Raw genomic sequence first — 12,691 nt, 5'->3', positions numbered from 1 at the left:
CCAAATCTCAACCCCTAATATTAGAGGAAAAGGTCTCTAGGGCAGAGGACATGGCTTCTAAGCACGTATGGATCCTTGTTTCTTTCATTACAGAAACCAAACATCGCTCTTTACATTCTCCTTTCCCTCTCTGCTTCAAAGAGTCCTCTTACGCCACTTTTATAATACTCAGAATGGAAATAGGGCTTTCTCTCAACTGAGTGTACCTATAGAGATTTATATACTTGACTGAAAGTCAACTTGGTCCAATACCTCTGCTTCTGACAGTGGCCAGCTGGATGCCTCTGGAAAGATCACAAGGAAGGCCTAAAGGTGAAAACTGTCTTCTAGGGTTGTCCCCCAACAAGTGACATTCAGGAGAATACAGCCCCTGAAGCTGGAAGTTCTATTGAAGGAACAATGTAGAAGGTTCTCCCCCTCCCTGTTTTCTCTTTACCACGACCCTGTGAGGCAAGTTGGTTTTTGTAGTACTTGTGTGGGTTGTTTTTTTTGGAGACCAGTGGCCAGCTAGGCAGGGTGCAGAAGGGCTCCTCTTGTGGGGCTGTTTCCCTAGGTCCCCCATCCCACCACAGCAGTTAGCAGGGGACCTGACGAAGGAATCTCCTAGGCTGTGGAGAGGCCTCATACGAAGCCTCTGCACATCCCAGGAGGCTCCTCCACCAGGGCTTTACTTGGTCATAAACTGTATTACTTGTGTTGTGTTGTAACCCACCTCGGGACCTTAGGGTGAAGGGGAGGTATGTATTATTGATATTACTTCACCATAACATCCTAGGGCAGGCTGCTCTATAAAAATACAATACAGTTGTACCTGGGATCCCGAACACCTTGGTACTTGGATGTTTTGGTTCCCGAGCGCCACAAACCCAGGAGTGTTCCCGTTTGCGAACGTTCTTTGGAACCTGAATGTCCGATGGGGCTTCAGCAGCTTCCAATTGGCTGCAGGAGCTTTTTGCAGCCAATCAGAAGTCGTGCTTTGGTTTCCATACGTTTTGGAAGTTGAACAGACTTCCGGGCAGATTCTGTTCGACACCCAAGGTATGACTGTATTAAAATCTGTTAAGATGATTTCCAATCAGAAGAATTTATTTTAACCATATGTCATGTCGCTTTTGAGATCTTTCCGCCCAAGCTTTCCCTGACTCACAAGAATGGACCCTGTGGCACATGTTTGAATTTCCGTTTCATTTGCTTTTCTGCTTTTATATCGCTGTGTTACTCGTTTTTGTCTCAAGGCCCTATTGTTTGTTTTCTGCACCAGTGGTTCCCCAACTGGTGGCCTGCGGACCCCAGGGGGTCTGTGGCGCCATTCACACAACAAAAGCTCCCGTACATTTCGGGTCTCCCCAGTGCAACACTGGAGCCACCACAACACAGTAGCCATTGATCCGAATTCCACAGCGGAGTGGCGTGTGTGTGTGCCTCTGATGCATCTTCTTCTGCCTGTCGCAGCTGCAGCCTTCCACCGCGCAAGCGGCGACAATCCCGACACCCGACCCCACCGCGTCCTTTTCCTGCTTCTTCTCTTAGGCGCCGTCACGTGTTCGGGAAGAAGGCGAAAAAATAACACCAACCAACTCGCCACCTGGACGCGAGTCGACCCGAGATTCGCAGGCCGCAAAAGGGGCCCTGCATTGCGAAGCCCGGCGCCTCCCCCCTTCCTTCCAGCGCGACCACTCCTCTCCCGGGCTCCCTTTTGGGGTGGGGGCGCGCGAAGACAAGACCCAACAGAAACGTGCCACTGCCTCACTTTTGCTGGGATGAAAAACCCACCCGCCACCCCCAAAGTCTCCGGATCTCTCTGCCCCCCCCCCTTCATGCAAAGGCAAGGAGGAAAAACTGGATTATGGAAATCTTCGCTTCTCGCTGGGCCCTGCGGACTAGTCCTGCCTGCTCACTTTGGGGAGAGGATCTGGAGACGAGGGCGTCCGGATCCAACCTTGAGCCTCCTCCTCTCTTGTTATAATGTGCAAAGAAAGGAAGGTGGGGGTGGTAGGACGGGGGGGGCGGTATGCGAAAAAGAAAATCCTGCTACAACGCCCCCCCCCCCGCCGACCTTGCATACGTTGCTGCAAAACACGACGCAAGAGAGTCATTTAAGAATGTGCAATGGACTCCGATTACTGGAGATTTTCCTCCCCCCGCTACTTCCAGCCATTACTTGCTGAGCTCTAGGGAGATCTTTATCAGCCTGTCTCTGATCGATTCCGAGAGAGAGAGAGAGAGATCTGCCTGCAGAGTCGAGGCAGCGCCAAAAGGGGCTGGCAGAGGAGGAGGAAGAGGGAAGGGGGGCGGGGATAAGAGGGGCAGTCGCAGGGGGAGAGAGCAAGGCTGCGGGGGTTGCCAGAGCCCTCCTCTCCGCCCCCGATCGCAGCCAGCCCTTTCTAGCCCCCGGCCAGCCTTGCTTGCGCTTGGGGAAGACCGACTTGGAGTTAGATTTTTATGCATATTTGTTTTCTCTTACCTCCCGCGCCGCCGCCGCCGTGCCATCCGGCCCGATTCCCTTTCTGCTGGCTTTCGTTTTAAAGGACTCGAGAAGACGCGGAGGGGGTGTGGGTGAAACCCCCAAAAGGAACGAAGGAAGAAAAGAAAGCAAGCAGAGGGAAAATGGTGCATGATCGCGAAGGGAAGAGGGGCGATTTTCTCTCGTTTTGGGGGGTCGAAGAGCTGCTGGTTCCCAAGAGGGCGCCCACCGACCGGGGCTAAGGAGTTCGCTTCTTCCCTCCCGTTCGCATTATAAACACTGGTCGGTGGTGGCATCCTGGCTCCTTCCCTGGAGGGACGGCTTCCCAAGATTTGAAATTCGTTGCTTCTCGGTTGGAAAAGGCTCGGAGGATGTTGGTGTGGAGTTGAAAAAATAAATAAACCCACAACCCGGTTCCCCCCTTTCCACGCTTTTGCTTCCAGCTTTGGCGTAGAAGAAGCGTTTGAACTCCTTCTTTTGTTTGGGAAGTTTTCTGCCCCCTTTCCCCCCCTTCATTCGCCCAGCATTTGCTGAACCCGAGGGGGGGCGAGAGAAAGAGAGAAGAAAAAGGACTCGGGAAGCCACCATGGCGTCTGTTTTTACCAATGGACCCTGCAACCCAAGCGAAGCCGAAGTGGTTCACCTCTCCAGGAGCTTGGAAGTCGGCACCGTGATGACTTTGTTTTACTCCAAAAAGTCCCAAAGGCCAGAAAGGAAAACGTTCCAGGTGAAGCTGGAGACCAGGCAGATCATTTGGAGCAGGGGATCGGACAAAATCGAAGGCGCAAGTAAGTTGTCTGGCGTATGAAAACACACACAAACATACACACTCTTTAGGGAGCAGCGTCTGATCGGAGTGGAATGTGATGAGCATTTTCATCCATTTTTTTTGACGCTTTATAGTTGAGGCTGCAGTCCTGGAGGGGAAAAAAAAACTCTAGGGAAGAAGCTCCATTTGCCACAGCTGGACTTACTTGCAAGTAAATTACTTGCAAGGCGTAGCTCCTGCTTGAATGAACTCTCCCTCTAATGTAGGGGATGCAGCTGATGGTCTTAATAAATTAACAGATGCATGCATATTAATTCACCCCTGCCCTCATGTAATGCTTTCTTGGTTTTGCAAATCCACAAATGTTTAGCACACAAATGGGCTTTTAAAAAATCTGGTCACTTGGGGAAATCCTTACTCACTATGGCGATGACTGGCTAGTGGTGATTTACATGCCTAATTTTTGTAAGAGTCATTTGTTCTAGGGCAGTGATGGTGAACCTGCGACCTTGTTGTTGGACTCCAACTCCCATCAGCCCCAGCCAGCATAGTCAATAGTCAGGGATGATGGGAGTTGCAGTCCAACAACATCTGGGGCCCCAACAGCTGGAGGGTCACAGCTTCCCCATCTTGGTCCTAGAATAACGTAGGCTTGGGTTATTTTATGAGTTGTTTTGTGCAAGAACTGTCTCAGAGCAACTTGCTCCATGGTGGCTTATACAAAGAAAAATCCAACAACATTTACAGTGGTAATATATATTAAAAGTGACCAACAATTATACTGCCTTAAAAAGAAAAGAAAAAAATCCTTCCCATTCACCAAAAGGATAACCACCTCCAAACCCAAGAGATTGCCCATGAAAACAGCAGGAAGAACAGCAACAATGTTAGCACCCAAAAACCCGGTAGAACAAAAATGCCTTTGGCTGAGGATGTAAATGTTGCTGAGTTTTCCTGAGGTGACCATTCCACAAGGGGAGTCTGCCATTGAAAAGGCCCTGTCGCTCTTCTCCCAGAGAATGGCCTCAGATAACTTTTTCGGGGCTCATTATTGCAGGAACAGCCGTCAGTGAGCTTTTGGGGTCATAATAATAATAATAATTTATTATTTATTCCCTGCCCCACTCTGGGCGGCTTCCAAAAAAATGTTAAAACACAATAGTCCTTCAGATATTAAAAGCTTCCCTAAACAAGGTTGCCTTCAGATGTCTTCTAAAAATCCCAAGCCATGAAAAACTTTATATGTCAAAACCAGCACTTTAAATTGGACTTGGGAGCGATTCAGCAACCAGTGCAGCCACACCATAATGGGTGTGATCTATTCTGAGCGCCTATTCATAATCTGGTTGCTGAATTCTGCTGTGTTCTTCCTCTGGCGCAAAGGTTACTGGCCGATCTTGGGCCAGTAAGTATATCTCAGCCCAGTTTATCCCATGGGATTATTCTGAGGATATGAAAATACTTCTCTTCCTACAACACATAATTTATGGCATTCCCTGCTCTATAATGCGGAGATGTTTCTGGGCATAACTTTGTAGGAGACTAGGAGTCTCATGCCCAGTGGAATTATAAAACACAGGGGGAAAAAATCAGTTTAGAAATCAGTGGTAAATCCAGGGGAGATTTGAATGGTTCTGTCTGCCATCTTGATTTTTAAAAGCATCCAATTGTATTCCCAAACATGGACAATATCCTGCTCCATCATGCAAAATTTCTTAAGAGGTGTCCAAATGCATAGAGAACAGCCTTTCTACAATATATTGCAAAGTAGACAAACTCATTGTTTATCAGTGGTGGTTATCTATAATGGGTAAATAGAACCTCTGGGTTCAGGGGCGGTGAACGCTGAATACCACATTTTTGGGGGGTGGGGTGGGGACCTGCTCAGGATCACATAACCATGGTCCTTAAAGGTCCATACTTCATACCGCCAAGCCTTATTCAAGATTCTGACATACAAAGCCCTGAATGGTTAAGGACTGAGTTATCTGAAGGAGTGCCTTCCTGTCTGTATTGTCCTGTCTGTGATTTTAAGAGCTACTGCTTATCATAGCATTGCCAAGTGAAAACTATGGGACAGAGCCTTCTCGGTGATGGCACCCTGGTGATGGAACAGCTTTCTTGATGTATAGCTGCCACCAACTTTAGTTATTTTTAATCACTATCTGAAAACTTTTCTGTCAAGTATTTGGGGACCTAATCCTCTAAAGCAGTGGTTCTCAACCTGTGGGTCCCCAGATGTTGTTGGACTACAACTCCCATCATCCTTGAGCTCTGGCCTTGCTAGCTAGGGGTGATGGGAGTTGTAGTTCAACAACCTCTAGGGACCTACAGGTTGAGAAAGGCTGCTCTAAAGGTTCTGGTGTGTACTGAGTGGAGGAGGTGAATGTTGCGTGGTCTGAACTGTGCAATATTGCTTTTGTTTTAATGCATTGGTTGATTTTATGAAGTGCTGTATTTTTATGGTTGCCACCCACCCAGAGATCATTTGGTGATAAAGGGCAGGATATAAATTTTACAAATAAATTAAATACATAAATGGTGATGGGTGGTTATTTTCTTCATACCCTGCTTGTTGACTTTTGAGAAAGATCTGGTTAACTACACTGAGAAACAGGAAGATGGGTGAGACCTTTAGTCGGATTCAGCAGGGTACTTGTATGATAGAAAAAGTGTAGGGGTGTGTAAGTCTGTGTAAGGGGGAATCAGTTATGCTTCCCTGATGATTAATAAATAGATAAGGCCCTAGTCATACATTTGTAAGGTGCCATTATTTAACTGGGCCAGCCATTGCTGTTGAAAAAGGTATTGCAGGTGTTCAGGTTTTACCGAAAGCAAGCTTACTCGGCCTGATGGTGAATTTTGTATCACCCTCAAAGGATAGTACAAGTGTTTGGCATGCATATAATTCCAATATTCCCTTAGCTCAAACTACGGTGCACAGATTTGTATAGACACTTGCCAATGCAAGAATAACTTTTTAAAAAAATGCATTGTGTTGTGAGCATTCCCCTCCTTCCTGATGACATAAGTAGTCATGATCACCTAACCATTCCACAATTTTCCCACTTGCCCTGTTGATACATCAGAGTTGCAAGAGGAAAAGATATTTCCTGTTTTTCTCAAGTGATTGATATATATATATATAAATTTCATGGCAACTGGTTTTTGACTTGCACATTCTCAAGTTTGAATATTCTTTTGAAAGGTTTTTATAATTATTTTTGGGGGGAGACTCTAAAATTTAAACTGTAACACCTTTTTTAAAAAAGTAAAGGGGAAAGCACAGCTTTTGAAGCAATGTAAAGCTTCTGAAAGCTTTCAGTGCAAGTTCGAACTGTGTAATTCCTGCAGGCAGGGAACAGTTAATTGTCTGGTTCTCTGTGGTGAGTAATATTTGTATCCAGGTGACAAGACAAGGAAGATTTTTTAAAATGGAAGGTATTTTTTCTGCAGTGACTGCACAATAAATGAGTAAGGTCTGCACAAGCAGATTGGCTAGTATAAAGTTCACTGCACCAGTAACTTTTGGATTTATTTTCAAGGCTAAGTTCCTGTCAGATACACTGTCTGTATATTTTCCAACTTAATTCATAGATCTTCCTCAGTGAACTTCCATTCATTGTTAGGTGCTTAAAGACTGCAGTATCCCATGTAATACAAATATTATTTTCTGTGAACCTGCCTTTCTTTTATCAGTACCTTCTGCTGCCATGTTCTCTGGAATGTAGAGAGATAGTTGACAACTCTTCAGTCTAATTTGTTCCCCGTTTGTCCCTGCAGGGAGGTCCTTCATACATGAAATGTGTAGGTCTGGGGTTCTTGAATCTCATGCCAGATAAAATCTAGGTAGTGAGCAATTGAGATAGCAACACTCTCTTTTCCGTCTTTCCTTGAGCTAGATATCACTCAGCAAAAGGTCTTGTTGCACCTTCAAGACAGATAGATACATTGTGGCATAACATTTATTTATTTTTTTATTGCAGTGTGTGTAGAAATAGAAACAGAAAGACACTGAAATGTAAGAATACAGTTCATGACATTTTATGCTTTTGGACCTCACTGTTTACATCCCTCCCCCTTTGTACTTGTGCATGTTTGTTTGAGTGAGTGAGAGAGATTAAAAATATATATACATAATATTCACCAATTAAAGACAACAGTTCATGCATCTGAGTCAGTGGGCTCTGCCACAATAAATTTGCTGATTTTTAAAGTGCTTTTCCCCCTCTTGCTCTTTTTTTGTTTCTGAAGTAGACTATCACAGCTACCCCTCCTGGAAATGACAAAGTAAGAAATGCTAATCTCTAGAGATTAACTATTAGTCACCAATTTATCAGCCTTGCAAGCAAATGTGTTTTTTTCCCTCTGCAGGATGGTGGATTGATTAGCTGTAATCCTTTTGTAAACCCTGTGAGTTGGGCCTTTAATCATACTAATTTAATATCTCTATCCAAGCTTCATGTGCATTAATTTGGGGATGGGGGTAGGGAGCAGGCAACAGGCCAGATTTCCAGAGGAAGAGATTTAAAATGGGATGTGTCCTTTGCACCTCTTCATTATTGCCATTGAGGTTTTTTTGTAGGCTTCAGTGTGGGGAGTAATTTTCCTTCTTTGCAGCATTGAGCTGTGATTGATGGGGAGGAGGAGAGATGACCACGAAATAGTCGGTTTAGCATTATTTCCAAATCCAGGACCATGGTTTGTTTTGCCCAAACCACTGTGATCACTACCTGTTTTGAAGCCACGGCTTAGTTGGCTTAGTGAGCATAATTTTTTGGGTGGAACAAACCCTGTGTTTAGACATAACTAGTTGCTTCTGATCCACACACACCCCACTTGTGGAAGGGGGGAAGGAAGTACAGTGGTACCTCGGGTTACAGATGCTTCAGGTTGCAGACTCCGCTAACCCAGAAATAGTTCCACGGGTTAAGAACTTTGCTTCAGGATGAGAACAGAAATTGCGCGCCAGCGACACAGCAGCAGTGGGAGGCCCCATTAGCTAAAGTGGTACCTCAGGTTAAGAACAGTTTCAGGTTCAGAACGGACCTCCAGAATGAATTAAGTTCTTAACCTGAGGTATCACTGTATGTGGTCTGCATGCACCAGGACACAGACCATGTAAAGTACAGTGGTACATCGGGCTACAGATGCTTCAAGTTACAGATGCTTCAGGTTACAGACTCCGCTAACCCAGAAATAGTCCCTCGGGTTAAGAACTTTGCTTCAGGATGAGAACAGAAATTGCTCAGTGGCAGTGCAGCGGCAGCGGGAGGCCCCATTAGCTAAAGTGGTGCTTCAGGTTTAGAACAGTTTCAGGTTAAGAATGGACCTCCAGAATGAATTAAGTTCTTAACCCGAGGTACCAATGTATTGTTTAATGGACAATGTTTTCTGGCTTAGTGTTATGTGTGAATGTGGCCAAAAATGCTTGAATAAAGGCCAAGAAGCATTGTATGTCAGCATTGTAGAGCAGTACAAATGCTATCCACCTATCCAATGGCTGTGCTTAGCACTTGGTCACAGGGAACCTTTCAAGATGTGTGCCAGATTAATGATTTCCCTTGCAAAGAATTGCTTGAGGAATATCCGTGAGGGTGGCCCATAGGTCTGCAACTTTCTGGAGTAAGGGGAGGTCTTCTAAAGGAGGAAACTGTGAACTGTGGTTTCGAGGCTAGTTTATACGTGAATGTATTAACTGATTCCAGCGGAAAGCACTATGGTTGAAATGATAAGAATGGTTCCCCCACCTTGCCAGTGGTTGCATCTGGGATGGCTGCTCGTTGCTACTCAACAGGATACAGTGCTGTCCATCCAACCTGGATGGCTTTGAAAGAGGATTGGACAACTTCATGGAGGAGAAGCCTATCAAGGGCCAGTAGCCATGATAGCTCTTCTTTGCCTCCACAGCCAGAAGCAATAATGCTTCTGAATACCACTTCCTGAAAGCCACAAAGGGAGAGAATGCTCTTATACTCTGGTCCTGCTTGCAGGTTTCCTCTAGGCATGTGGTGGGCCGCCATGGAAGAGACCAGGATGCTGGACTACATGTGCCATTGGTGTGATCCTGCCATCCCCTACTTATGTTCTTAAGCACCACTCTTCTTACGTAGCATGCCAGTCAGTAATGCAGGGCACGTGTGTGTGTGTGTGTGTGTGTGTGTGTGTGTGTGTGTGTGTTTCAAGCATTGCAGCCTAATCCTCACCTGCCTGTAGCTTCCATGTATTTGAAAGGAAAAGGCCAGATTGGAAACATTTCCATTGCCTTTTCTGGTGTGGTAGATGGGTGTGCTTGATGTAACAGCTAGAAAAGGAAGAATACTAAAATTAGTAAATGATGACAGATGCTAGTATCCTTTGTGCTAGGGTACTTGAACAGCCATTCTTGTGAGCTGAGGTCCTATCTTCACTTGTTCTGCTTTTCGCAGTGATTTAATAAAGTAGGCCTTCTTCTATGATGGCCTTAGAATGCATTGCTATGTATATCAGTGGCTAAATGTAAGAATGAGCTTTGTATTATCAGAGGCATTAAGGAATACTGTGTGTTCTGTCTTGTGCTTACGCTGAATACTTTTGTTGTTGTTGAAAGGTTGTCTGTCTAGTTCAGGGGGTTGGCAAACTAAGGCCCAGGGGCCGGATGCGGCCCCCCAGGCTCACAAATCTGGTCTGCACTGTGAAGCAGAATCCGCCGCGGAGCCGAGACTCCTGGCGATGGTGACGGGAGGAAGAAGCTGAGCAGCGGCGACTCTGCCAATCAAACGCTGCACCTGGTTTACCTCAGCGCAGCATGGGGACATCTCTGCCAATCAGAATCTGTGCCTGGTTTGATTGGCAGAGCTGCTGCCGCTCAGCCTGTTCCTCCCACTGCCACCGTCCCGGTGCTCCTGTGGGCCACAGAGCAGAGTGGACAAGCTCGCTCTGCCTACCAGCCCCTGGGGAGGTAAGCACAGCGCCTTCTTTCTCTAGGCGGGGAGGAAGCGCGTTTCATGCCACTGCTGCCAGCCCTTTGACGAGTGAGGCAGGCGGCAAACTGAAAAGGCGGCCAGGGCTGGGGTGTGTGTGGGGAGGAGGACTACTTGCCCCCCTCTCAGTGTGCATAGAAATTGATTTTTTAAATATATGGAGAGAAAGAGAGAGTGAGAGTGAGTCCGGCCCTCCACAAGGTCTGAGGGACAGTGGAAAAAGTTTGCTGACCCCTGGTCTAGTCTTTTTGTTTCCAAGCCCTAATACCCAGTGCTCTGGATTCTGTCTGAGGAGTGAAAGTTAAGCCATGGGGTCCAGTGCTTGATCTATTCTCTCTTTCTACTCATCCAGCATATCCTATCCCTCCTTTTCAGGGTTTCCATTGCTGAAAAGCATCAAACTGCTCTGTTTTCGTGATGACACTATAATAGGAAATACTTTAAACTACTGCAATGAATAAAGCTCTTTTATCCCCAATGACTTCAGGGATACATTGTGGGCGATAGCAGTCCAAGGGCCAGTGCAGCTGCATCTGTTTTGGTGCCCCACAAGGTATTGTCCTTCCCCTTATAGTTGAGGGAAGAGGCCTCCAGAGTATTCATGATGCTTCATTAAATATATCATTAAAAGCAGTGCTGTGGCCTGTTTGGCTGCAGGACTGCCCCACATTAATGATAAACATCCATCAAAGGTCTATATGTGCTGTGCTTACTCTTAAGACAACCTTTTGTAGGGCTACTCCACGCAAGATGCCCAGCTAAGCACTTAGCTGAGAAAAGGATGCACAGGAGCAGAAAGCAAGTGAGAGGGTCTTCTCTTTAATAAATCGATTGCCACTTTGCTGTGCAACTGGCTGCAGAATCCATATCTCTGATAACAGTGCATCTCACTTGCTTGATTGCTGGATCATTTTGAGCCATTCTCTGCTCTGCTGGGCCCTTCATCACTATAGCAACAGACTGGAAGTAGCACCACTTATTTTAAAATAGGAGTATTATTTTTCCACACTATTTGTGTGCATAGCTGGGCCAGTTTGTCACTGCATTTGCTCTTAGTTGCTGGTTGTGTTGATTCCATTGAAAGATTGTAGAGACTTTTGGTCCTGTCCTTTACAGAATATGCTAGGCTTCCATTTTCAGTAGTTCATCTAAACAGGGGAGGCTAACCTGTGTTCATCCAGATGCTGCTGAACTACAACTCCCATGATCCCCCACAATTGGGTATGCTGGCCGGAGTTCAGCTGCATCAGGAGGGCTACAGGCTTCCCATTGCTAAGCTAAAGTAATCTTCCATTTGTATCTTCTGTGATGTGAAAGAGCATGGCTGAATTGAGATGATGGATTGGGTATGAGTGGCAGGTGTGTACGCTCCCTCCTCCCCTTCTGCTGTATGTCAAGGGAGGAGATTAAGCAATTCTGCTTCTAATTTCAACAAGATACCTTTTTGTCTGTATGTGGTAAACCATGGTTTGCATCAACCATGGTTTGTCCTCAAAGCAAGATACAACTGTGGAGAAGGGAAGGAGGCAGCATGTTACCCTGAAGCTCACTGTTGTTTGTTCTTGGGCCTCCAAACCATGGTTCGGATAATTGTCTGAACATGACCATTCCCTTTCTTCACTCCTAGAGCAAAAACGTCTTGCTGTCGAGAATCCCATTTGCTGCTTGCGAGAATTGAGTGGGTGATGGAAGAAGTCTCAGAGTGCTTGTATCATGGGAAACCGGGTGAATTATGCAAGCCTCCAGCTGAGTCTGTACAAAAGAAAGCCAGCGCAAAAGTTAAAATGAAGCAGTTATGAATCCTGGACTGACCAAATAATCTTAGCCATAAAACGCTGCTGTAGGCAGCTGTGGGTCCTGACTGCCAGATGAGTGGTCTCAAGTTGCTCTTCTCCAAATGCTGTGGAAACCTCTTAAGAAAGCAGAAACTTTCTTCTTTGTGTGACTGGCTGAAACCTCTTAGCAGATGTTCAGTAATCAGTTACAGGTCAAATAAAATCTGCCTTAGGAAAGTTGCTTTTAAGTGTCCTTACATATTTTAAAAACAGAGGTGTTTTTGATTTGTTTTGTTTTTCAACATCTGAGTCTAAGGCAGCGTTTAAAATGCTGCTTAGTATTGAGTGTCATCTGAGTCCTCCTCCCTTTTCTGGATGCTGCTAATATAGTTCCTGTAAGAATATCTCTACTTTTTAATGCAAGGTGGTGCTGTGGGTTAAACCATAGAGCCTAGGGCTTGCCGATCAGAAGGTCGGCGGTTTGAATCCCCACGACGGGGTGAGCTCCCGTTGCTTGGTCCCTGCTCCTGCCAACCTAGCAGTTCGGAAGTACTTCAAAGTGCAAGTAGATAAATAGGTACTGCTCCGGCGGGAAGGTAAACAGTGTTTCTGTGTGCTGCTCTGGTTCGCCAGAAGCTGCTTAGTCATGCTGGCCACATGACCCAGAAGCTGTACGCTGGCTTCCTCAGCCAGTAAAGCGAGATGAGTGACGCAACCCCAG

The 12,691-nt window shown here is 46.0% G+C and overlaps 1 protein-coding gene across 2 annotated transcripts in view; it reads left to right on the top strand.

The window, feature by feature from the left end:
* The first annotated feature begins 2,336 nt into the window (after positions 1–2,336).
* Positions 2,337–12,691, top strand: part of PLCG1 (phospholipase C gamma 1) — a 98,903-nt gene continuing 88,548 nt past the window's right edge. For both annotated transcript variants that reach the window (XM_081196019.1, XM_081196018.1), the window contains exon 1: positions 2,337–3,252. In XM_081196019.1, the coding sequence (XP_081052145.1) occupies positions 3,051–3,252 (202 nt within the window). In that variant the 5' untranslated portion in view covers positions 2,337–3,050. The remainder of the gene's footprint in view (positions 3,253–12,691) is intronic.

The sequence above is a fragment of the Podarcis bocagei genome, assembly GCF_964188305.1.
Source record: "Podarcis bocagei genome assembly, chromosome: 5".
NCBI lineage: Eukaryota > Metazoa > Chordata > Lepidosauria > Squamata > Lacertidae > Podarcis > Podarcis bocagei.
The sequence above is the reverse complement of the archived record's forward strand: the minus strand, read 5'-3'. Positions and strand labels throughout refer to the sequence as shown.